This window comes from Scaptodrosophila lebanonensis, unplaced genomic scaffold (genome assembly GCF_003285725.1).
Source record: "Scaptodrosophila lebanonensis strain 11010-0011.00,11010-0021.00 unplaced genomic scaffold, SlebRS2 tig00000024-arrow-pilon, whole genome shotgun sequence".
NCBI classification, from domain to species: domain Eukaryota; kingdom Metazoa; phylum Arthropoda; class Insecta; order Diptera; family Drosophilidae; genus Scaptodrosophila; species Scaptodrosophila lebanonensis.
The window spans coordinates 12,522,497-12,547,686 of record NW_022060538.1 but is presented as its reverse complement, the minus strand read 5'-3'; the positions used below and the strand labels follow the sequence as shown (position 1 = coordinate 12,547,686).

At 36.5% G+C, this 25,190-nt stretch overlaps 1 protein-coding gene across 3 annotated transcripts in view; it reads right to left on the bottom strand.

Moving 5' to 3' along the window:
* Nucleotides 1–423: 423 nt before the first annotated feature.
* The window catches only part of LOC115620537 (E3 ubiquitin-protein ligase RNF181 homolog), a 34,359-nt gene continuing 9,592 nt past the window's right edge, over nt 424–25,190 (bottom strand). Inside the window, exons 3-5 of one of the 3 annotated variants that reach the window (XM_030513817.1) lie at nt 24,235–24,258; nt 733–1,064; nt 424–663 (exon numbers count right to left, since the gene is read on the bottom strand). In XM_030513817.1, the coding sequence (XP_030369677.1) occupies nt 529–663; nt 733–1,064; nt 24,235–24,258 (491 nt within the window). In that variant the 3' untranslated portion in view covers nt 424–528. Of the gene's footprint in view, nt 664–732; nt 1,065–3,120; nt 5,417–6,125; nt 6,141–24,234; nt 24,259–25,190 lie in introns of those variants that run through there. The other 2 variants (XM_030513815.1, XM_030513816.1) reach the window with 2 other exon arrangements.

The window sequence follows — 25,190 nt, the reverse complement described above, 5'->3', positions numbered from 1 at the left end:
CTTATACGCTGTTCCTGTGTTATATATAACAAGAGCAAAAAAATAAATTAATCCAGGTTCTAGGTTGATTATGCTGCTTCAAAAAATTAAAAATAACCTTTCTGTTGATTGCAGTGAATATCTGAATAATATTCTGATAAAGATAACACAACATAATACTCCAACTTGAACCCACTTACCAATTTAACGACTTACTTTATTAGTGACGGGAATGCGTTGCAGTTTTGCGACTATATCGATAGAGTGATTTCGATAATTCATCCCGATAATTAATGTGTCAGTGTCGAAAATACTAAGTAACGTACGCGCAACAAACTCGTTTCTTTATTAATAGTGCTGTTTAAAGCGGGACCTGCCTTTATACTATTCCAAAACCATTACAGATATACAAATTCGATGAAGTAGCTCAACAAAGTGGACATATTAGGTATTTTTTATGTATGTATTTATTTGCACACTACACCGAAGACCCCAAACCACATACAAAAAACATATGTTAAAGTATTTTTCTTTTGATTTGCATTAAATTTAGCCAAACATGGAATCCATTAAGGTGTTCTGGCGCTCGCGGCGATTGTTTTCGTCCTGTTTAAATCGCCGTAGTTCCTCGTAAACCGTATCATCTGTCTCCAGCTCGTATCGGCAGAGGGGACAGGAATTGGCCTAAACAGCAAGCAATGGAGAAGGATTAAAAATGGAAACAATTGGGTAGCAACTTTTGACCGCACGTACCTTCTTTAACCATAAAAGGATGCACTCCTCATGGAACTCGTGCTTGCACGGCAAGATCTTGTAGCTCTCCCCAGCCTCAGCGGGCTGCTTGCACACGGCGCATTCCAGTTCGTCAGAAAACTCCTCAGCGGCAATCTTGTGGACCGGCAGCTCGGCTATGGCCTTCTTGGAAGCCTCTGGAACTTCAATTTCCATGTCGATGCCATTCATTATGGCCAACACCTGAAGGCGCCGGAAGTGGCGAGCAAAGTCATTGGCGCCTTCCGGACCAGTGGGCTCATGGCCTAGCTCCTCAAAGTAGTCGGCCATCTTGCTGTAAACGCTTTTGTTGACTGAAAAGTTTAGATAATTTCGATTTTGTAATGCCAATGGCTTTAATAGACATGAGTTACATGGATTGCTGCAGGAAGAACTCAGTTTTGAATGGAAACCAAATGCAAAGTTTCATTTATTAAGATTCTCGTATACAATATTGCAGAACTCGAGCTTATCAGTAAAATAGAACTGAGCAGTAACTAGGTATCTAGGAGGTCTTTGCATTTAAAACGTAGTCTAGTCTAGTTATATAGTGTTTGTTTGTTGGTTTTTTTTAGCTAGTATTAAAACGTTCACTAGTCTAAATTGCAGGCATGTACTGGCTTTCTTCAGTTTGCTATAAATTTCACTTTCTGGGAAAAGAAAGACAGATCTGACAGATGTGCTACATATGTATATAGAAAATAAGATGAAATGAGAAAGTGGATGCAGAAGTGCATTTAAAAGCCGAAAAAGGGGGAAATGAAATCGTAGTTGTTTCTTTATATTATTACGACACATGTATATATTGACGATAATTAACGTTGGGTCTGGGGCAGAATCAATATTTATTTCCATTAAATGCAATTCGAGCAAATATGTAGTTTTAAAACTGTATAAATACATATAGGTATGTGCAGACACGTTCCGAATTTAAGTTGATTTTATGTAATTACGGAATTATGATAGTATGAGATATAAGTTCTCATATACACACACACAAAGCATACTTCGATTTCAAAGCGATATGACGATGATGTGTAATTTATTGTTATATGTTATGGTCTGCCGATTTGTATATACTATATGTTATAGTCCTCTAAATACAATAGTCGATCAGCATGGGCAGTAGTTCAGAGTAGTATGAAGTTTATTTGAAAAGAATTATGATTCAAAACTAATCGTCTTCAATTGTAGAATATGCTGAAATATTGGATGAAAATGGGCTAGTAATGCATGCATGTAACACAATTTCCGACTATAAAGTCTGCTTTATTTACTTGTTATATCTAAAATGAATTCAGTATTCGAATCATGCCAACTAGTTTCGAGATACTATGAGGTCTTTAATACTTTTTATAGCCTATTTGAACTCAAAAGTCGTGATGAAGAAAAACCAGCCAATAAAAACACAAAATCAATTTGTTTTTTGTTGTTTTTGTTATCAAAGTATTTTTAATAGTATGTACTCTTTTTCAATATTTTGTATGTACCAAAGGCGTTCTTCTTTTCAATTTTATATAGTTTTGTTTAAATATTTTTTTTAAATACTCTACAAAATTTGTTTAAAATAATTTAAGTTCTTAGGAGAAAGTAAAATGTACAGGCAGGGGGCGCAGAAAACCTTTAAACTGAGTATGGATTGTTTTCGTATTTTGCAGATAATTCCAACCAGCAAATAAATTAGATGAAACCGGGCCAAGGGTTACACGACAAACCGGCCCCTATGTGGTCTTTTCGGGGGATTTTTTTAATTGATTACAATTTTGGTATTTTAACTGGTAATTAGCTTACGACAACACAAACAAGTTTTACTTTTAACCATTCAACTGCTCGGCAATTCCATTAAAAATTTCATTTAAAAATTTAAGACTAAAGTGCAGCTTCGACGTGCTTACGAACTAAAAAAAAAGTGGTTGCAGTTTTTTGTTTTTAAAAAGGAGAAGAGAAAATAATAATAAAAACAACTTAGGCGCTACGATTTACAACTTATGGGTTTAGTTTAGACATCTAAATAGAATAAATAAAGGGGGAGCGCTAGTGTGTGTGTGTGTGGGTGTGTATAGGGGAGTTGGATGTCGAGGCTAATATATATAATATATAGTATATGTATATACAGAGCAGTTAGCGCCACTTAAACAAAATAATGAAAAGAGAAAACGATAAAGGAATCAATAACGAAATACATAAGTACACAATTTTCAATTGCAAGGATACTGCAACTAACTAACTAGTGGGGGGCTGTCGCCCAGGAGCTAGATAGGACAGGGACCAGGGCGGATCATATGAAATAATTACAATGCATAATTTAATTTCTATGGGAAACGAAGTGCAGCCTGCATTCCATCGCGTTTTTATGTTTTTTTTTTTTTCTTTCAATGTTTCTTTTAGACCTATCACTAGCATTTAGAGTTAGTTTTTAAGAGTCTAGTAGTAGTGCTAACTAAAAAGCGGCGCTGGCCTTCCGGGTAGCAATGCACACATTACGTATGAATTTATGTTTTGTTTTGTTTCAGGGATTGCAGGATAATGGGTTGCTCTCCACACGTTTAGGGAATCGCTGACGCCGACATTAGGGGCGCCAACTCCGTATCCTAGTCCGTTATAGAGATTTGCGCATAGCCGACCAGGGAGCGCTCGTCAGGCACCTCGCCGGGCTGGATGCCCGAACTCAGCTGGAACGTTATCGTTTTCATGGTAGCCACCTGTGCTATCAATTGCTGCAGATGTATGGCCATCGGTCGTGTGTCCAATGGATCAACGAGGCCAGCGTCGACCAGCTCCGTGGCAATGCCATCGGCCGTATCCTTGCCAATCACAAACTCGAATCGTATGTCGTGAAGTTCGCGACGCAAATTGCGCATCCGTAGCACCAAATTGACGGGTGGTGCTTCGCCAGCAGCAGCGGCGGCGGCGGTGCCACTTCCCTCACTGCTCGGTGACGGCATTTGAGCCATCATTGCATTGAGTTCATCGGGGGATAAGGCTGCCGTAGCGCCAGCTGTGCCCGGCGTTACCGTGGCCGATGAGACACTGGGCGTTATTTCGGGCGTTGTCTCCTCACGATCGCTATCCGATGAGTCGGCGCGCTCTAGGCGATTGATGGGACGATCCTCGGACTCTGAGTCGGATGAGGGATTTTTGCGTCCACCATTGCCGCTAACATTGTCCTCCTCCTCGCTGGACCAGACCCATTCGCCCGTTACGGTGCGATGCAGACGCCCCGAAGCGCCCGGCTGCCGCTTAGCTGCCTTGTGCACGCGCGTCTCCATGCTTGGGCCGGACTGCAGCAGGGTTTGCGTGAGATATTTACGATCCTTGGCCTTCTTGAAGAACGCATGCTTTAACAGCTCGCTGGCAGTCGGTCGTTTCGAGGGCTCCTTTTGCAGGCACTCGACTATCATCTTCCGGAATGTCTTGCCATATGCCTTATACTGATCCTTATCGTCCGCCCCGGTGTCCAGCGTCGGCGGATCATTCTGCAGCGTGAGCATGAGTACCTTCATGGGTGGGTACTTGTGATAAGGTGCCGTACCCGTTGCCATCTCAATGGCCGTTATGCCGAACGACCAGATGTCCGCTTTGAAGTCATAGCCATGATCCTGCTCCATCACCTCGGGTGCCATCCAGCAGGGTGTGCCGACAAAGGTGTGTCGCACCTTTTGGCGCGACAAATCTCGCCCAGTGGCCAGCCAGGCGCTGACACCAAAGTCGGCTATTTGTATGGTGCCATCGTCACCGATCAGTATATTGCCGGCCTTTATGTCACGATGGATCTGACCATTCGAGTGAAAGTACTCAAGACCCTTGAGCACCTCCTTTAGCACCGTCGCAATGGTGGCTTCATCGAAGACGCCCTGCTTGCAGTTCGCCGTGCGCATCTTATGCTTGATTATGTCTAGAAGCGAGCCACCTTCGAGGAGGCGCAGCACTAACCACAGCTCTTCACGCACCACAAACGATGTGTGATAGGTTACAACGTTCTCATGATTACACGACGACATCGCCTGAATCTCCTTGAGCAGTTCATCCATCGAAGTGTTCCACTTCTCCAGATTGATGCGCTTTATAGCGCACTTCTCGTTCCGTGGTATGCAATAGGCTCCATGCACCACCGCAGTGGCGCCCACACCAATCACATCGCGCAGCTCGTAATCATCCTTGGAGTTCGGCCACGGCTGTTTCTCTGTTGTGGCGCCCCCTATCGTGGTGGCGCTGCCAGCGGCGGCCACATTGTTGCTCGATAATACAACGGGTATTGAGGCCATGCTCCTGGCTGGAGATTTTTGGGTTCCTACTGCTGGGAGACGCTTTCGCGGCTGCTGCGAAATGGCAGGCTGGCTTTGAGATCGACGCTGTGGTGTCGACTGAAACGATGCACCACTCAAGTGGTTCCCCCTGGGCGTTCGATTCTTCTCCTCGCTGTGCTGTCTGTATATCTGCAAGCTTGGTTGCAAGCTCACAACGCTCCCCGATATCTGCTGAACCGTGTAACTTCCCGAGTTCGCGGAGCGCTCTAGCGATTGCTCCTGTGATGCTGATGTGCTCTTCTGCCGAAAACAACTGAAGCCGCTCTCTTCACTTTGCTCAGTTGAGCTCTGTTGTTGTTGTTGTAGTTGCGTTTCTTTGTCGCTGCTGTTGTTGTTGTTGTTGGCGAAATATGCAACTTCTGCAATAGAGCAAAGAGAGTAAGAGTCAAGTAAGACCTTGCGGCTGTTTAACAACGTGTGTATGTGTGTGTGTGTGTGTGTGTGGGAGAGCGAATAACGAAACAAGATTTGCAAAAGAAAGTAACTAGAAGAAGCACTAATATGAAGGATCCTTCTACAATTCATGATTAAGCATGCAACCGTTGAAAGGTAAGATAACTATACTTTCGATAACTTATAGAACGAATACATTAAACTTTCTTCCCAGAGGAAAGGTATGTTTGTTTCTCTCCTACAGATATAAACTCTTTTTACAAGTCTTCACAATCATACGTAAATTGTTAATGACAAGCATATTTCGCAACAATGTGAATATGAAACTGATTCAACTATTATTTCTTTTCCCAGGAAGAGTAGTAATCGTAAACTGATTTTAAAGTATTTTTTTATAGTTAAGTAAAGTCTTACAAAAGACCGAAGCGATCAAATGTAGTTAATAGCTTCAGGCTTAAAGAATCTTTAGATTTATAAAAGTAATTCAATTCAATTTACGATTAATAGAGAAATTGTTTAAAAGCGTTATATTTTAGGGAGCGTACACTTGTATATGTATGTATGTATTCAATTGGGGGGTTTAAGAGAAATCGGCGATTCTCGTTCATCTTTTATAGTCGCGACAGTCATACATATGTATATAGCTTCCTGGAATAGCAACTCCCTCTAGCTCACCCAGTGCGGTTATTGCCCTCATTCATTCGGTACACACAAAGGAAAATTTTTTAAGGTGTAAAACATGCCCACAATACTAGCACTGATTTCAGTACCGCCTCCCCGCACCACTGATAAGTTGCACACTTGCTTAATGTAGAATTTTTCCACGTATCGCTGATAAGCGACCGCGTCCGTTTAATTATTTCACAATATATGTCTTAAAGCATGTGTGTTTTATAAATAAATTCTGCGACGCTCGCAAATTTGTATTGTTTTTCGACACTATTCACATAATTTTAGACGAGACTGTCCACGAGTGTCTGACCGTTAATCAAGAGACTGTCCGACGCTGCAGCATAAAGATTACTCGCCTAGCGACTGAGAGCAAGTGAGATGGAGAGAGGAAAAGAGAGATTGTGACGAGTGTTGGGGAGGGAGGGGAGAGGAGGTGGTACAGCAATGAACGCATTCAGCTATTTTTAGCTACACAACAATAATAACAACAACAACAATAAACAGCGCAATATGTAATTAGTCGTTGAGTTTAAATGTTTATATCAAATTTGAAATTGTTGCTGATAGGTAAACGTTTGCTCTTTGAATGTTGTAAGCCACATAAATACATACATACATATGTATGTACAGATATACATACATATACGTGTATGTGCATGTATATAAATACATTTGTCAGCTGATATGAAGAGCACCATTTCTACTAACAGTCAACACTAAAACAGTAGATATGAGCGTACTTTAATTGATAAGTTTGTAGAGTGGTTCCAAAATTAAAAAAAATTTCAGTGATTCAGATTTGAAGCTTCTAAAAACATTTCAGAAGAAATTCAACAATGACTAAACGGATATCTGAATGACTCATCAATATATGTAAATTGCTGGTATACGCGTATTATTATTAAAATATTTTTTGAGCAACTCAGTGGTTGATTTTCTATATCAACCAATGATGATATTGGATTCAGAATTTTAGCAATTGCTATTTAAATTTCAAACTATTCGCACTAAAAGAATGATTCTAGGAATTTGAGGACCCCTACACAACCAAAACAGTTCACAAGTCAGTCAAATTATAATTATATCATTATAATAAGCAAACAGTATTTAGATCTGACCGTTTACCGAAATGATGTTAGCTTGAAGTATTTGTAAAGCAATATATTGGATCAAATTATTACTACCAGTATAGAGCGAGATTAGAAATTATTTATGTATTAACATTGTAAAGTTCGTATGTCTAATGGAGTGGGGAATGATTTTAAATGAATTTAAAGGGATAATTTAATAATCCTATCAATCCTACCACTTCCTAGATCTTGATTACAATCAGATTGATTCGATAAATTTAAATCTCGTGATTGCAAAACTTTTGGAAAAATTTTTCAAAGGTAAAGTGAGAAGTTCACAATAAATTTTAAAGACTTTCAAAAGATGTATACATATGTATGTATGTATGATAAGGAATAATATGTATTTAGTGTCAAGACTGTACTATTTTCGAGTCTTTAGCCTGAAATTAAATTATATATATACATATGTATGTATGTACATATATACATATTTACTATACATAAATATTTATAGAAGAGATTTTTTCGTTCTTTGGACTGTACAATTCCATTGCATGGATCCTATGTACCTACTATTTATGTATGTTTATAGTCACAGCCCGGAGGACCGGAAACCAAATATTTGTAGATAAGAGACCTCTATCTTTAATGGGATACAGCAGCGAGCGATAAAAACACCAAACACCATTTGACACAAAAAAGCTGCCATCCTCCTCCATTTCCACTTATCTATAGTATCTAGTCCGTGTGTTTGTGTCTGTCTCTCTGCCCGTCTGCCCGCTTGACTGTTTGCATATGACCCACAGACGTCATTGGGCTTGGCCAGCGAGCGATTATGTCAAGAGCTTCGCCCAGAAACCATATTTTGAATTTTAGGCAAATAGATTTTTTTTTCGACCTCGACACTTAACGAATTTTGCAATTCAAGACACAGTGGAAAAATTAAGCCATAATAATGAGTATGGCAAATAAAATGCTTCAGAATAATGTTTACACAACAAACAAATGCCGAACCGTTCGCACAGCACAGGAAACGCCTCTAATGCCGGCAACAACAATAATGAAAACAGCAGCAACAGCAACAACAACAACACACCAAACAAAACACTTGGCAACAATGTAGAAGAAGCAGCAGAAAGTAGGTAGTAGGTAGAGGAGGCAGATATGCTAATTTAAGAATAACGTTGAAATAAAATTTGTTTAAAGAATTCGCTTTAAAATAGCTAAACAACGAAAGCAAAAAAAAGTAATAATAACAAGAGAGAACGCTACAGTCGAGCAAGCCCGACAGTGTAATACCCTGTACCCAGGTAAACTTCCGTCACTGAGTTATATGCGCCCATAGCAGCAGCATAAAGAGGAAGAAGAAGAGCGAACTTGTTGCTGCAGTTTGGGGGGGTTGTACTGGTGAGAATTTGTTTTGCTAATAACTTTTCTTAGAATTGACCGAATTTGATAAAATTTTAAACAACAGTAGATAATTGTATAGAAATTATGTGTGCAAAGTTTGGTTTAGGTAGCATTTGAAATGTGGACGCTATTGACGAAATTCTGTAGCGGGGGAAGGGGGGAGAAATTAAAAAAAAAAAAATAAACTCGTCCTTACTCGGACCTAGGAGAATCTGGATGCCAACTTTGGTTATTCTAGCTTTAATAGTTTCCGAGATCCTTGCGTTCATCCAGACGGACGGACAGACGGACGGACATGTCTAGATCGATTTCTCTCGTCATGCTGATCAAGAATATATATACTTTATGGGGTCGGAGATGCTTCCTTCTGCATGTTACATACTTTGCACAAACCTAATATACCCTTTTTACCCTACGGGTACAGGGTATAAAAACAACAAGAACACACGCGCGTGCAATGTACAAAAAAATCAAACAAAAATAAGAGAGAGAGGGAGAGTGGTTAAAAGACGTGAGGCGGTGTAGAAAAAATACAACAAATAATCAATATGAACAAATCGTAACTATGAATTGTTAGGTTCTTGTGGGTTTTAGAAACGAGGTGGGGGGGAGCCCGCTCGCTAGTCACACGATCATGCGCAAGTGATAAGCGCCTTATGTGACCGACTTTATTGGTCACACGACCGATCGAGGCTGGAGCAGCAACGGTTCTTTTGCGAAACGCCTCGGGAGCCACTACAACGAACGAACGATCACAAGAGATCAATAAATTTTCATCAAGCCAATTGTTGTTGCTGTTGTTATTATTGTTATTGTGATTTTATTGATTTCACGCAAAAGAAATCAAAACAATTTACGCAAAATAGTAAAGTAAAGAAATTACATTTTGTTAATTTGTTTGTATGGCGCCGTAGTCTGCAAAAGCTGGTCTATCTATGTGTGTGTTGGTGTGTAGACGGGACGATCGAACGCAAAACGCACGCGCGCGCTCCACTCGTATCGTTTTCGACGTTTCGCTCGCTTTCAAAGCCGCGCAACAACTGAGCGCTCCACAGCATTGAAGGCACTACAAAACAAAAAAGCCACAATGACGGCAGCGGCGCCTACGTCGGCGACGGCGGCCACAGTGGCGCGCAGCAAGTGCGCCAACGACTGAGGGGAGCTCTTCTGGGAAAAAACGTATATTAGGAACGAGTAGAACGTAGACGTCGCATCAGCGCGACTTTTGTATACCCTGTACCCATTTCTCTAGCAGTCACAAATCGTTGGTGTACAACGTTTCGTGTGTATCGTTTCTATAGTGAGAAATCCCACATTTGATTGCAAATTAATAAAAAAAATGGTTGGTACTAGCAGTAATTTTTGTATCGATCGGTCCTATGACGGCTACATATACATATGTATGTATGTATGTATGTATAAAAGAACCCTTAGACCATGCGGTTATAGAGTATAAAAATACAAAAATAAATTTATTGAGTAAATATCAACGATGAAGAAGGTGGTGAAAAGGTGAAAACAGCAGCAACAGCAACAGCAACAACACACCAAACAAAACACTTGGCAACAATGTAGAAGAAGCAGCAGAAAGTAGGTAGTAGGTAGAGGAGGCAGATATGCTAATTTAAGAATAACGTTGAAATAAAATTTGTTTAAAGAATTCGCTTTAAAATAGCTAAACAACGAAAGCAAAAAAAAGTAATAATAAAAACAACAAGAACACACGCGCGTGCAATGTACAAAAAAATCAAACAAAAATAAGAGAGAGAGGGAGAGTGGTTAAAAGACGTGAGGCGGTGTAGAAAAAATACAACAAATAATCAATATGAACAAATCGTAACTATGAATTGTTAGGTTCTTGTGGGTTTTAGAAACGAGGTGGGGGGGAGCCCGCTCGCTAGTCACACGATCATGCGCAAGTGATAAGCGCCTTATGTGACCGACTTTATTGGTCACACGACCGATCGAGGCTGGAGCAGCAACGGTTCTTTTGCGAAACGCCTCGGGAGCCACTACAACGAACGAACGATCACAAGAGATCAATAAATTTTCATCAAGCCAATTGTTGTTGCTGTTGTTATTATTGTTATTGTGATTTTATTGATTTCACGCAAAAGAAATCAAAACAATTTACGCAAAATAGTAAAGTAAAGAAATTACATTTTGTTAATTTGTTTGTATGGCGCCGTAGTCTGCAAAAGCTGGTCTATCTATGTGTGTGTTGGTGTGTAGACGGGACGATCGAACGCAAAACGCACGCGCGCGCTCCACTCGTATCGTTTTCGACGTTTCGCTCGCTTTCAAAGCCGCGCAACAACTGAGCGCTCCACAGCATTGAAGGCACTACAAAACAAAAAAGCCACAATGACGGCAGCGGCGCCTACGTCGGCGACGGCGGCCACAGTGGCGCGCAGCAAGTGCGCCAACGACTGAGGGGAGCTCTTCTGGGAAAAAACGTATATTAGGAACGAGTAGAACGTAGACGTCGCATCAGCGCGACTTTTGTATACCCTGTACCCATTTCTCTAGCAGTCACAAATCGTTGGTGTACAACGTTTCGTGTGTATCGTTTCTATAGTGAGAAATCCCACATTTGATTGCAAATTAATAAAAAAAATGGTTGGTACTAGCAGTAATTTTTGTATCGATCGGTCCTATGACGGCTACATATACATATGTATGTATGTATGTATGTATAAAAGAACCCTTAGACCATGCGGTTATAGAGTATAAAAATACAAAAATAAATTTATTGAGTAAATATCAACGATGAAGAAGGTGGTGTTCGGTGAGTTGGAAGGGTAGCCTAGCAAGTGAGTGTGAGAGGGAGAGAATTCAGTGATTACGTTTGAGAGGCAGTGTGGAAATAATAAAAGAGAGCGCGAGCGCCATTTCTATGCACAGTCAGTGTTGCCAATTTAGCTATTTTTTCGCCTGTGCAGGAGCTTTCGTACTATTTGTTGGTAATGGCGTCATTTGCACTTTTAAGTGTATTCATATTAATATTGACCAAATGAGATCGCTATTTCCTTGTAATTATATGTGTTTTGCATGAAAACGTGTTTAATGTAAAGATATTGATCCTGTTAAAATAATGTAATAACGAATAAGTGTCGAAGTTAGAAATTAAAAATGATAAAATAGCATTATAATATGATTAGCTATTTCTAGCTTTTTCCAATTGCTTTTCTAGCCATTTATGACACTGTGCACAGTGTCTTATGCTACGCGATTTTGATCAATGAAACTTTATACATATGTATGTATGCAGTGGGAATATTCATTTAAAGCAATTTAATTGTAATAATTTATTATAAATCTTTCCTAATGCAGAAACTATTTATTGGTTTAATTATGTCATTGTTTTTTTTTTAATTTTAAACGAGGTACATGTCAGAAAATATTTTAATATGTTTGTTACCAAAAGGTAGACAGGAAAAGTGGTTGTACATTTTAAAATATTCATTTTATTTTCTAGCGGTATTGTAATGTTGAATTGAATTGAATTGATTTTAAAGTTTTTAGATCATTCATTAATTAATTAGGGCATTACAAGTAAAATGATTTTTTAATATTCATTTTTTGGATTAAATGAAAAATTGGAAACATAAATTTGACTTGAAACTTCCCTGAGTAGAAATTATTTTTATTAATATTATTTTTATATTATTATTATAAAGAAAAACAGTGTGGTAAGTAAAAATCTAAATTGTATGCCAAGTTAATACTGGGTTTTATTTTATTTTTGAAATATCTAGATTTTTAAAAACTTCAAAACATTTTATTTATTTAATTTAGCAACCCAGCAACAACAATTCCTGAGTTAATTTGAATGTTTTCGTTGTTGTTAAGTTATGATATCTGTTGTTTGGTTGCTTTCCAATTTTTCTAAGAATTTTTTTTTTTAATATCTTATAAATAAGAAAATGAAATTGGAAAATGGAAAGCGGGAATAATGACAAACGAAAGCAATTAGTGGCGATAAGACCACAAAAGTGAGGCAGAGACTAAATGCATGAATGGGTTTTGAGGCGCCAGACACAAACCACACTCCCACACCCCCATTTAATGCCGCCCAGATGAATTTGTATTAAAACCAACTCAACATTTTTTAGCTGCCTGTTACAGACATAAAAAATTGTTGCAAGCCACTGAAGGAAACGAAAAACATATGGCCATTTCGTCTGACGCATTTGTCTGACTTTTAGATGATGATTTTAATGCATGGCAGGCTTATAGATAAAATAAACTTTCATAAGACAGTGGCAATTGCTTAAAAGCAGTCTACTGAACCAACACTTGAATATTTCATATTTTAAGATATTTTTTTTTATCATAATTTGAAAATTGTGGAGGTTTGATTGAATTTGAAGAGAGTTTTTGTTTCAATGAGTTACATTAAATTTTAAGTAAATAAGTAAAAAATCCATAAAAACTTGCAATTTTTAGGAGTAAATAGAATCTAGCTAAATATTTTCAAAAATTTAAAACACAATAATTTTTTAGAGGAATATTAAAAATGTTTATTTGAGAATACATTTCCCATAAATCTATTAGTTGTTCTTCTACATCCGTTTTAAAGCAAGTATTGAAGGTTTCGGTTTAAGGTTAGAGAAACACATTTCGTTCCACTAATGAAGATGATTGTAAGTATTGCTCTTATCCCCCGTAGCCGAAACGAAAAAGTGTATATGTACTAGAAAGTCTTAACACCAAAATAAATAACAGCCAGAAGGAGGTGTGGCAGACTACAAGTTATAGGTTCAGATGTATATGATCAACATACCAACATAAATCTGTATACTATAGACACGTTTGCCTGTGTGTCTGTTCGTCTGTATGAACTCCGAGAACTTTTGAACCATTACAGCTAGAGACACGAAATTTGGTATGTAGATTTATCTTATCCATATGCACAACAAGTTTATTACAAAACATACATATCTGTTTTATGTTTTTTTTAATGTTTTATGTTATATAGCTGCCTTAGAAATGACCGGTACTATATATATCTTCATACAACAAATATTTTTGTTTATTAAAATATCTTAACTCAATTTGGAGTTTATGATTTTTTTTGTGTCTCAATAAAATCTCATCAATCGATGAGATCGGTCAACTATATCAGAAGGCTACCATAAGAAAGATCGGTACAAAAACCAATATTAGTATCAAAAACGATATTTATATGTTCAAAACTCAGCCTTTTAGTAGTAGCTGCAGCATTGGAAAAGGTGGATGAAGCTCTGCATCCATAATCTAAAAAAAAGGGGATAACAATTTGGAAAAACAATTCTTGATTTTAGAAATATGTATAGTACCAGATACTTTTCGCTACGTTTAGAAAATTTTTACTTAAACGATTACTACTGTATATAGATTTACACTATCAATGCTATAGTGAGTATGTGGATGTGTTTGTGTCTGCGGTGGAAATTATAGAGGCGTCTGCGTGCCCCACAAGCAAAAAATGCTTTGCATTTTTATGCGCCGTCGACTTTTAAAAATAAAATCATGCGCACATTTCTCATCTTGTTGTCTATTTTTAGCTAATCGTGTTTTTTATTTTTTATTCGTTTTTTTTTTTTTGCATATCATTTCCAATGCAGCGACGACACGGCTCGGCTGCTGCTGTTGCTTTTGTTGTTGTTGTTGTCTGTGCGTGCACATCGGCAGATTGTAAATAAAAATTGATATACATATGTATGTATGTATGTATGGACGGTTGAAAATATATGTATGTCAGTGTGTGTTTTAGTGTCTCTGGGGGCAGTCGACAACGTATTTGCAGTGTATTGCACTTTGTAAGCGAACAACAACTACAACAACAACAGCAGCGGCAGCAACCGCAGAAAAATGAAGAAGCGACAGCAAATAAATATGTCTATATAAATAGTATACTATATAAAAAATTGTATTTATAGCCGAAACATATTCCATAGAATTTTATTTTGTAGTTATAGCCGCCGCAGTTGTTGCTAAAATATTGACACATTAATGGAAGCGACGAGTTGAACTTTTAATTGCATTTCTAAATTTGCAATTTCATTTCATTAATCGTGACAAGTCTGGTGCCTTTAGATTAGTCTTAGTCTTAGAGACGTGCCAAATGGCTTTTCATCAGATTATAGTTTATATCCCAGTGTGTAGTAGTTGTTTCGCACACTAATTGATATGTATCTGTCTGCAATGGCAATGACTTGCAGCTACATACTATATTTCAACACGATTTGATGACTTTGATAAATGCAGTGAGCATGCCAGACGCCTAATAATTCGAATATTTGTACATAAGTACGTATATCTAGATATTATAGCAGGATTTTTGAAAAACATATGTACATATTATAACAGTATTTGTGCAGAATTTAGCAAGGAACATGTTGTACATCAATCAGAGGTAAAAGCAAAATTCTTTGGCATCAGCAGGCAATCAATTAAGTTAGCCGTATGCTGACCACACAATAGAAGAATAATTTTGAATGAAATAAATTCATTTAATGGAATAAATACCGATAGGTATGGAAGGAGCTGGCAGTGAGGCTCTATAACTTTTAAAAGTTTGCCACGAATATTGCGTACACATATGTATTTCATTTAATTTTCATAAAAAAAAGAAACATTATCTTGTTTTTTCCCGGCATTAGGAGAACATGCATATCAACTTTGGTGATTCGAGTTCCAATATTTTCGGAGATCGTTCCGTTCATATATGTATACAGAGTGGCAGGCGAACAAATCGACAAACATGTCATATACTTGTGGAGTATTTAAAACTATAATTTTGTATGCCATATTTGATGAAGAACAACATTTTAAGAAGCTGTGAATAATTTGTATTAAAACAATAAAAAATATATAAGCTTCTGTAATGACTATTTTTAACTACTTGTTAGCTTGTATGCTGAAGACGTTTTTCCATACTTTTAATTGTTTTTCTTGGATATACTATTTTTGACAGATATTTCAGTCTTCTGTCTATAATGAACTTTTATTTTGTATTTTCTTATTAAAATGTATTCATTAATCAACTAATTATTTTATCCTGATGTTCAAATATTACTTCCCAGTCTTTCAAATATTAAAGATCCCATTTATATAATTGACAATCGCTAAAAGGAACTTGAGAACTGATTGAGCGAGTAAGGAGTTTAAGGAGTAAGATTAGAAAAACTTTTCTAAACTATTGGAAGCTCATTCGAGTAAGCCGGAATTCCTCCAAAAACCGAATAAATGATGAATAAAAGAGATTTTTAAGGAACGGTTTTTCATCTTGGAAGTTATCATAAGTGGTTACAAGTTGAGCAGAAGCAAAAATATTTCATTAAAAACTCTGCACTTAAACTTTTCCCCAGTTGGGGGCTTAATTTTCTCAATCTTTAAGCCTTAAATGCCGTTTTGATGAATACAGCATAAAGCAGTCAATCAGGGGATATCCTCGGCAATTAACTAAATCTTTTTGCTTTACATAATGCCTAAAAGATAAGTAAATTTTGCATTTGTTTGTTCTCAGTTGTGCTCCGTGATTTATTCAGGTGTGTTAGTGAATGCACACGAAAAACATTTGCCTTAGTTCGCCACCACAATCTAAACAGTTATACAATTTTATAAATTTCCATCTAACTATCACGGACAATTTGCATTTGCATTTGTGCTCCCCATTTTATATTTTCCGCAGTCACCTTCAATGCGAATTTCAGCAAACAAATGAAAATGCTAATATGAATGTACTCGCGGCAATCTCATTTATGGCAAATCACGATGCTTAACACTTGACATATTTGGGTAGAAAATACTATAGTATGTATGCATTATGTTTGCCATTTGCATTTAGTGAGCCTTTTCGCTGGCTTATTGTATGAATGACAAATGCTCGAAATGTGAGCGTATGAAATATTTTTTAGAGCCTCGATAACGGCACAAATAATGCCGCTAATGTTGTTAGTCACAATGTGTGGGCAGCGAGCATGCAAATGCAAATTTTTGTGTGCTCTTTTTATAATCACATAATTAACACACGCACGCACACACACACAACACTTTTAAGCAATAAAAACTAGTATTAATATTTTATGAACCAACTTTGTTTCAAGCAAAGCATATTGAGAAACTGCATTGCGTTCGTTTTGCGATTTTAGGCGACACTTCAAATTATATTCTTGTTGTAAGTACGAGTATACGAGTATATTGCACTAAATCAAGTCACTTCAGGTGGCACTTCTCGATAAGCTAGGGACAACACGCATTCGATAGTGCTGTCGCCCAATGTCGAGTATTGTAGCTCGGCAAAAACAAAAGCATTTGCCCGCTCGACGAACGTAGCGCGTAGATATCCTACAGCTCGCAAATCACAAATTCGACTGAACTCCACAAAACGTTGTAATCAAACATTTAAAATAAAACGAAAAAAAAAACGTTTTGCCATAAACAACAATAAAAGTTAAAAAAAAAAACAAATGGCGGAACACGTCAGCGGCAACAACAACAACAACAATGACAACAAGTGACCGGCAAATGTGCGAAAAAAAAACATTTGTTGCCTAGGCGTTGGCGGTAGTTGTTTTTACGATCGTCAAGAGTCGTTGGTATCTAAGGTCTCTATTGTACTCCATTTATTGTGTAGAAAGTAGGATTGTCAGCATCGCTATAGCGTGGATTTTTAGCCCACTTTCGTCAATACGAACTAATCCGTGAAAAAGGAATTTTATTTATTTTGAAATTCATCCAAAGGTATTCGTTCTATTTGGTGAAGATATTTGCTAATATTTATATCTTGTAGGCTAGCCAGGAACTATAAATGTTTTCTGTTATAAGAAGGTCTTCTTCTATAAGATCTTCATTTTTTACCACTCAGGGATCGCATAACCCAGTCTTGAACGAAACTTTTTGTGAGAAAAATATATGGGACTTCGTCAGTAGTTGCACTACTTCAATGGCTTTTTGAAGTTTTCCTTTTTGTCTTCATTTTCTTAGTTAAGTTCTCTTTGAATGACATAAATCTTAGAAAATTCACCACTAGCTTCGATATATTCTTGAAGCCTTTCTCTTTCTGAAAGCTTTACATTCTTTACTTGTACATCAATGAACATATATTTAATACTAAACTGCCATTAATCTATGGGACAGTCTTAATAAAAACAAAAGTAAGATAGACTAGATTTTCGGTATATTTTTATTTGTTTCAATGTTAGGTCGTCACTAGCCTGTACTGTAATTTATCGGTACTTATTCCTCCTATTATTTAACAATTCTATTTGTGTAATTTTTTATAAAAGTTTTAAGTTTCTCTTTACCCTTGACTTCACTTTTTTCTCACTTATGGGTTAAGTTTCTGGGAAAATAGATCTTAATTTATTTAATACTAGAATGCTTTATAATTAGGCTTCAACATTTCGACAAAGTATATAAGCATTTGCGGTACTTTGTTGGTTTTTGTCAACGTTATTTAGTGAACTTATAATCTCAAAATTTTATTTGTATAATTCTTCTTGTGTAAAGCTCTATACTCTTCACACTGTTCACATTTGAATTGTATAATTGAACTTGTCGGGCTGTCGTCACTAGCGTGTTCTGCCATTTGTCGTGACCGACTCGAACTTTTAATTTTAAAATTAAATTTTTTTTAATTTCGCTCAGCTGCGTTAATGGATTAAAAAGCATAATGTGCTAAAATTAGTAAGTAAATAAGTTATGCGCAGCTGTCTGAATACTTTTAAGAGGCACTATTACTAGTGCTTTGTTTAATTTTTTTTGTAGGCATATACTTGTAGGTAGCAGGTCAACATTAGTTATGATTCTTAACAATTTGCAAGTCTATTTTTAAACGTTTTTCTGGTTTTAACACAATACGACTTTCTTTTTTTTTTTGTTAATATTGGTTGTACTTTTTGAGTTACCAGGAGCCTCGAAATGTGCGAAAATACGGAATTGCGTCCCGTCTATAGGTGATATGGTAGGCAGATCGTAGCGTTTATTTATGTGCACTGGCCACACAAGTCAACTGATCGCATTCAACACAATTAAGATTAAGCCTGCGTGTTCTTCATTAGCACCTCGTTTTTATGGCACGTGCGTGGGCGGGCCAAAGGTTGCCGGAATGGCGCACTTTTTATCAAATAATTTGCTGCCTTTAATTAAAGTAAATGTTTAGAGACCGATATGCGGACAGCCGGACACACACGCGCGCCAAAGTCGCAGCGAACATCGAATGGAAAGGCGAAACTATGAATGACCGACGACGACGACAACGAACTGAATGAATGAACAAAAAGATTGACAGGAAGGCAATAGCAATTAAACTAAAGATCTGTACTATATGCTCGTATATATAGTCGTACCTATACAAAGATGCTCATAGCATGTGTGGATCTGTACGTCACAGTAAATATTTTTGAGATGTTTTTGCGTTTTGCGCGCGTTTCCGACGCGTTTTTCGTTTCTATTTTCGCAGAGATCGGCTAATGTTATAAACACATGACTGTCTGGATTTATGAGAAATGCGACAAGCGCGCAAAAAACATAATCCGGACAAATATTGTGCGCAATATTGTATATAATTTGACTCTGTTGGTCAGCAGCCCCGCCCAAGGCAAGGACAACTGTCCGTTGATCTGTGTGGGTGTTCCAACAATTTTGCATTCATTTTTTCAATATGCTGGGCAATACTTTTGTTTTCTACTAGTTTTTAATTATTTGTGTGCGTTTTTTGTTGTTTTGATTTTGCATTGCGAGGTCAGTTTCGTTCATTGTGCTTTGGCAAAATTTTTGACAGCTGATAAATAGAATGTCGTCTAATACAGGTGTTTCTAGAAGGACATTTGCTAGTCATTAGTCAAACATCTGGTTTGATTTTTTATGACAAATTTATACAGTGCTAAGGCGCCAAGGTCTAGTGGTTTGAAAATAATACTCATGCGCCACGTTGACGCCCAAATTTGTCGAAACTAAGCGGCTACTTATGATAATTAAAGCACACATAATATTATTTGGTAAAACCAAAAAATGCGGCATACACTTTCCAGACCATTTAGTTACCATCCTCATTAAAAATTGGCGGTAGCTTTCGGTTTCAATTTCTATTTGATGGGAGAGCTAAGCTAGAGCTGGGAGTTATTCACGATGAATTAAACACATTTATATAAATATATACATTGCCAGGGTCTAATGGTTTTAAAATATTACTCATACGCCACACTGGCGCCCAAATTCTGCCACACTAAGTGCTTACTTACTTGATAATTAACTTTAGAGCTCAAAGGCACAAATAAATACTAGTAATACTTCTAAAGAACTGGTAAGCAATACACCTATACTGAGCTGTTTTGTGCAGAATTATGTGCTGCTTAAGAAACACATTTTGAATTAAAAGAACTCATTTCTGTACGAATATGTGTTGTTTAAAGCACCTTTCTATTGTTATTATGCTCGAAACTGGTCTTTCAATTAAAGTGAATGTTTCACATCTTTCAATTAGGTTTAAAATGTATTTACTTTATCTTAAAACTATACCAAATGTATACTAGAAATTAAATAATCACTTTTTTATTTTTATTCATTTATTAAATGTTGCTATGCAAAAATATTCAAATTATTCTGCAACTATACGTACAAGTAAATTTATTATTTTTTAAATAAATTTTTCAAGAAATTATAAACCAAATGAAGCTCATTTAAGGGTTTTCCTAGATGTTTTATTCAGCATAGAAATATATTATTATAATCTTTGAATTTTCTATTAAAATGTTAATTTTTAGTGTCAACGGAGGAACCTGGAAGATGGTGCTTTATACCTGTTCCAAACCTGTTGGTGGTTTATGAAATCATACTCCAAACTTATCTATATTTCCCGACAATATTAAGCACCTACTTCTATTGGACTATTCTTAACGAAAGCAGGTGCGGTACCTGGTCTCATTACTTATATCAAAGAGATAATGAATCTACATCTACTTCTGTTTTTATTCCATTTAGCACGATTCAAAATAACACAAATAAATAAAAACACACACAGCTCCGAAACAGCTAGAAACCATTCTTGTATGGGGCGTTACACGGAATTACACAAAGAGGACACAACAATTGGCCAACAACGGCTCATTACAGAGTTTACTGGAAATTCAAAAAAGTAAAATAAACTCGGGACTAGGGACCAAGTTTGGTTTATGTACGCTCAGCCGTTTCCGAAATCCAGGCGTTCATACAGACAGACAGACATGTCTAGATGGAATTCTCACGTCGTGCTGATTCTGAATATATATACTTTATGGCGTTGGAGATCCTTCTGCCTGTTACATATTTTTGCACAAACCTAATATACACTTTTTACACAGGTACAGGGAATAAAAATGTAGATGCCGAACGAGCAATAGAAAATCCAGTTAAAATTATTTCAGCTATGATAGTAATTTTCTACGGATTCGCCGCAAACGAATTCGACTAACTGATAATGACAGCACTTAAATTTGTGATTCTGTATTTATGATTATCATTTCAATTTTTTTGATTAACCTATTTTTTTTAGTTAACAACATAGTTGCTATACATACATACATAATTGTTTTATGTTCCTGAACTTTTAAGCTCAGAGTGCATATCTTTTTTTTTTCTTTAATAACTATTTGTGTAAGTCACATTACACCCAATTCTGTTTTTACACGGATTTTCTGGAACCAATCTACCGTGTAAAAACAGAATTATGTGTATATATGTATGTGATTTAATAAAATAAACATGAAAACTTATTCTTAAAAAATACTAATTTTACTACCAATTTTAATATTTTTTAGAGATTTTTGCATACGATCAATGTATTTTTTACACGGTTTTTTTCTGAAACCAATCTACCGTGTAAAAAGAGAAGTAGTATTTACTAAGAACAGGTTCTGAATAACAAACACATCAGTGCAGAATTAGGCGGCCTGTGCTTCAAGATACTTGTAACCACTTAATTAGAAATATATGTTAACCAGAATAACACTATTAAGGCATTTAATATTGTGTGTTGTAATTAGTAATTAGCCCGCCAAGTATTCATATTTCAGTCGAGCAACCAATTTTGGAAAATTGGTCTGCATATTAGTATTAATTAGTTGGCTATTTTGCCATTTTCCAAGCACAGCCACACCCAAAAGTCCAGCAGAGTGTGGCCCGCACCCAATTGTCACATGACAAATGTCAATTACATATTTAGTTCGGGTCTGCGTCCATGTAATAATGCCTGTTTAGTCCAATTGACCTTGCCGTAAAATCACGGTTTATTTTTAAACCGAAGCCTGGGAGAGCACGTTTCGGTGCCCTCCAATTCATGCCATTTTCCTCAATATGCAAATACATAGTATGACATACATGCGCCAACATACATAGTATATAGTACATAAGTATGTATATAAGTATACATATACCTTATGTATGTATATGCACATCATCATAAAGAAACGAACAAGTAAGCAAAATGTTTGCTCGCTTGATGACAATGCCTTAAAATAGCAGCCGCAATTGAAATGTCGGTTCATATAAAGCCAAAGCCTCATGTCAGACTCAGGCCGGGCTGGTTAGTCTGGTGTACGGGTCGTGTTTGTTGTTGTAGTTGTTGTTATTGCTGTTTTTATTGTTGCTAAATTTAAAACATTAAACGTCACTTCATTTGTACGAGTGGAGTGAGTGGGCAACTAGGTATACACATATATATACATATGTATGCATATAGTATGTACATATATGTATAGGAAATTTACTGCCGATGAACAGCAATGCGAACGAGCGACCCCAACAATAGCCCCAACAGCAACAACATGCTGACCCTGTAGCAGAAATTGCAAATTACAGACAACAACAACAGCAACAAATAATCAAAACAAAGAGTAGTAACAAGTTCAAAGTCAAATCTGTTGTACACATAAATATGTATGTACATATATACGGGGGCTCATCAATAAGTTGCCGTTGTCAGATTTTCTTTAATGTTGTTGTTGCTTTAGATGGGGTGTGATAACAAAAGAAGACATCTCTTCTACACGTCAGATGTGTATGCGTCAGATGTATTTTACACTCAAAGTACAGTACACCTAATTTAGCACGGTTTGAAAATTAAAATATTATTAAATTTATATATCGTTACACGAATTTTTTCCATTTAGCACGATTAATTTTGTATATGATCAATGTCTTTTTTACGCGGTTTTTTTAACACGACTTTTTTAGGAACCAATCTACCGTGTAAAAACAGAATAACAAAAATTAGGACCAGCAAAAAATATGCATCAGATGCATACACATTAGTTGTCTACGCCTTAGAAGTCTATACGTCAGATATATACGCATCAGATACATACTCTTGCGATGGCTAGACTTCAGATATCCACATGTCAGATATCTAAATGTCAATAGAGGTCGTCACATATCAGATATCTACACTTAACGATATTAGGCTACCTGTCAGAGATCTACACGTCAGAGGTGTACGCGTCAGCTATCAGATATCTTTACTAGAGATGTCTACGCTTTTCGTGAGTATACGTCATATGTATACGCATCAGATATCTATACTTTATTTTTATCTATACTTTATTTGTCTACTTGTCGACACGTCAGAGAAATATTCGACAGAGATCTCCACGTCAACTACGAGTCAGAGATCAGACATAAGTATTCTAGGCCTAGCAAATCCATATTTAAACCCGTGTAAGACCAATATTCCAGGGTTGTCCCTATTCATGAAGGCTCTAGCTATCTTCTATAATAGAGAAGGTCTAGCAGATTCTCATTGAACCGAACATAAGACAATTATTTAAGGGTTATACGTTTTTAATATAATCAGTTTCTCAAATACCGATGTATTAATCTCTAGTGGCTTCATAGAGCATTAAAAACATTTTTTAAGCAGAAATACCTATGGATTGACCCTCGTATAAATGTAAATGTCAGTTGGGACAACAATTGAGCAGCCGCAGTCCAATGATGTTGTTGATGATGATGATGACGATCGGCATCAACATTATCATCAGCCGTAGCGGACGATCATGTACATAATGTTGATTTGTTTTTGTTTTTCTGCTCGACTGAGCATGCAAATAAATTAAGTCTGCCTGCCATTGGGAGCGCCGTGCAATTGGCAAGCAAAAATTTAATTAACGTTGGCGCATTGTCGCAAAAAAAGCAAGAATAAAAGACAACAACAATAGGAAATTTCATTAAATTGCTGCCTCAAAACCTCCCACATATTTCCGTATTTCAATATTTGTATGAAGATTTTTACATGCCACTTTTTTTTCTCATTTATTTTATTTTTTTTTTTGGTCAATCAACTTGGTGGATAATGAAGCGATTAGCGCCGTCTGTCACGTTCGATAGACAAGGCAACAAGATAGAGAGCGAGTGAAAGAGAGGGAGTGAGTATTGTGGTTTAGATTTTTAATTTAGATACAGATTTTTATCTCCGACTGTAAGCAATTAGTGTGGGGGACTACTGATGGGGGAGTGGCAAACAAAAAGGGTCTAAATTGGAAAATTACTGAAATCTTAGCCAAGCAAACAAAGGAAGCCAGTAATGCCTGGAATAATCTGCCATAAACTAGTCAGCTAGTGTGATTCCGACTATGTACTACTCTCGGAGTGGGTTTTGTGTAACTTACCCGCAGTAATGCAACCGTTTGTAGCTGTAAACAGAAAAATGCAATGATTTATTAGTCAAAATAAACACACAGTTTTCTAAATACATATTTATGAAAAAAATATAATAAATAATCTTTTCCTTTTTCATATAACATCTAGAGAATAGGCACGTTTTTTGCATTCAAAATATAGAGTTACAACAGGTGTGCGAGCTCTTATATAAACGGGAATTATACAGCGCTGTTCTTGACAGATATCGACTGAAGGTCAACCTACTACAAGTATGCTTTTTATATACACAAATCATTTCTATAAGCTATAACGCCAATCCACGCCAGTGACGAGTCAAGCTGCAAGCAAAAAACCAACACAACTCAAATTCCTATTATTGTTTAATTTAATGCTTGCTTAATATTCGTAAGATTAAATTTTTTATTTAATTTTAAATTTTGATTTTCTTTTTATATATTACTTGTGATCCCAACTTTTGAAAACCCTGGAATAACCACCCTTTTCTCGTTTATTGTTTATTTTAATGCTCGCCTAATATTCCTAAGATTAAATTTTTAATTTAATTTTAAATTTTGATTTTCTTTTTATATATTACTTGTGATCCCAACTTTTGAAAACCCTGGAATAACCACCCTTTTCTCGTTTATTGTTTATTTTAATGCTAGCCTAATATTCCTAAGATTAAATTTTTTATTTAATTTTAAATTTTGATTTTCTATTTATATATTACTTCTGATCCCAACTTTTGAAAACCCTGGAATAACCACCATTTTCCCTGCATGCAAAAACCCAACTCAACTCAAATATTATTGTTTATGTTCGTCTGAGGACTCCTAATATTCGTAAGAATATATTATTTATTATTTTTTAAAATTTTATATTTATATATTACTTGTGATCCCAAATCTTTAAAACATACAAGTAGGATAACCACCCTTTTCCCCAAAAACAGCCTTTCAACTGA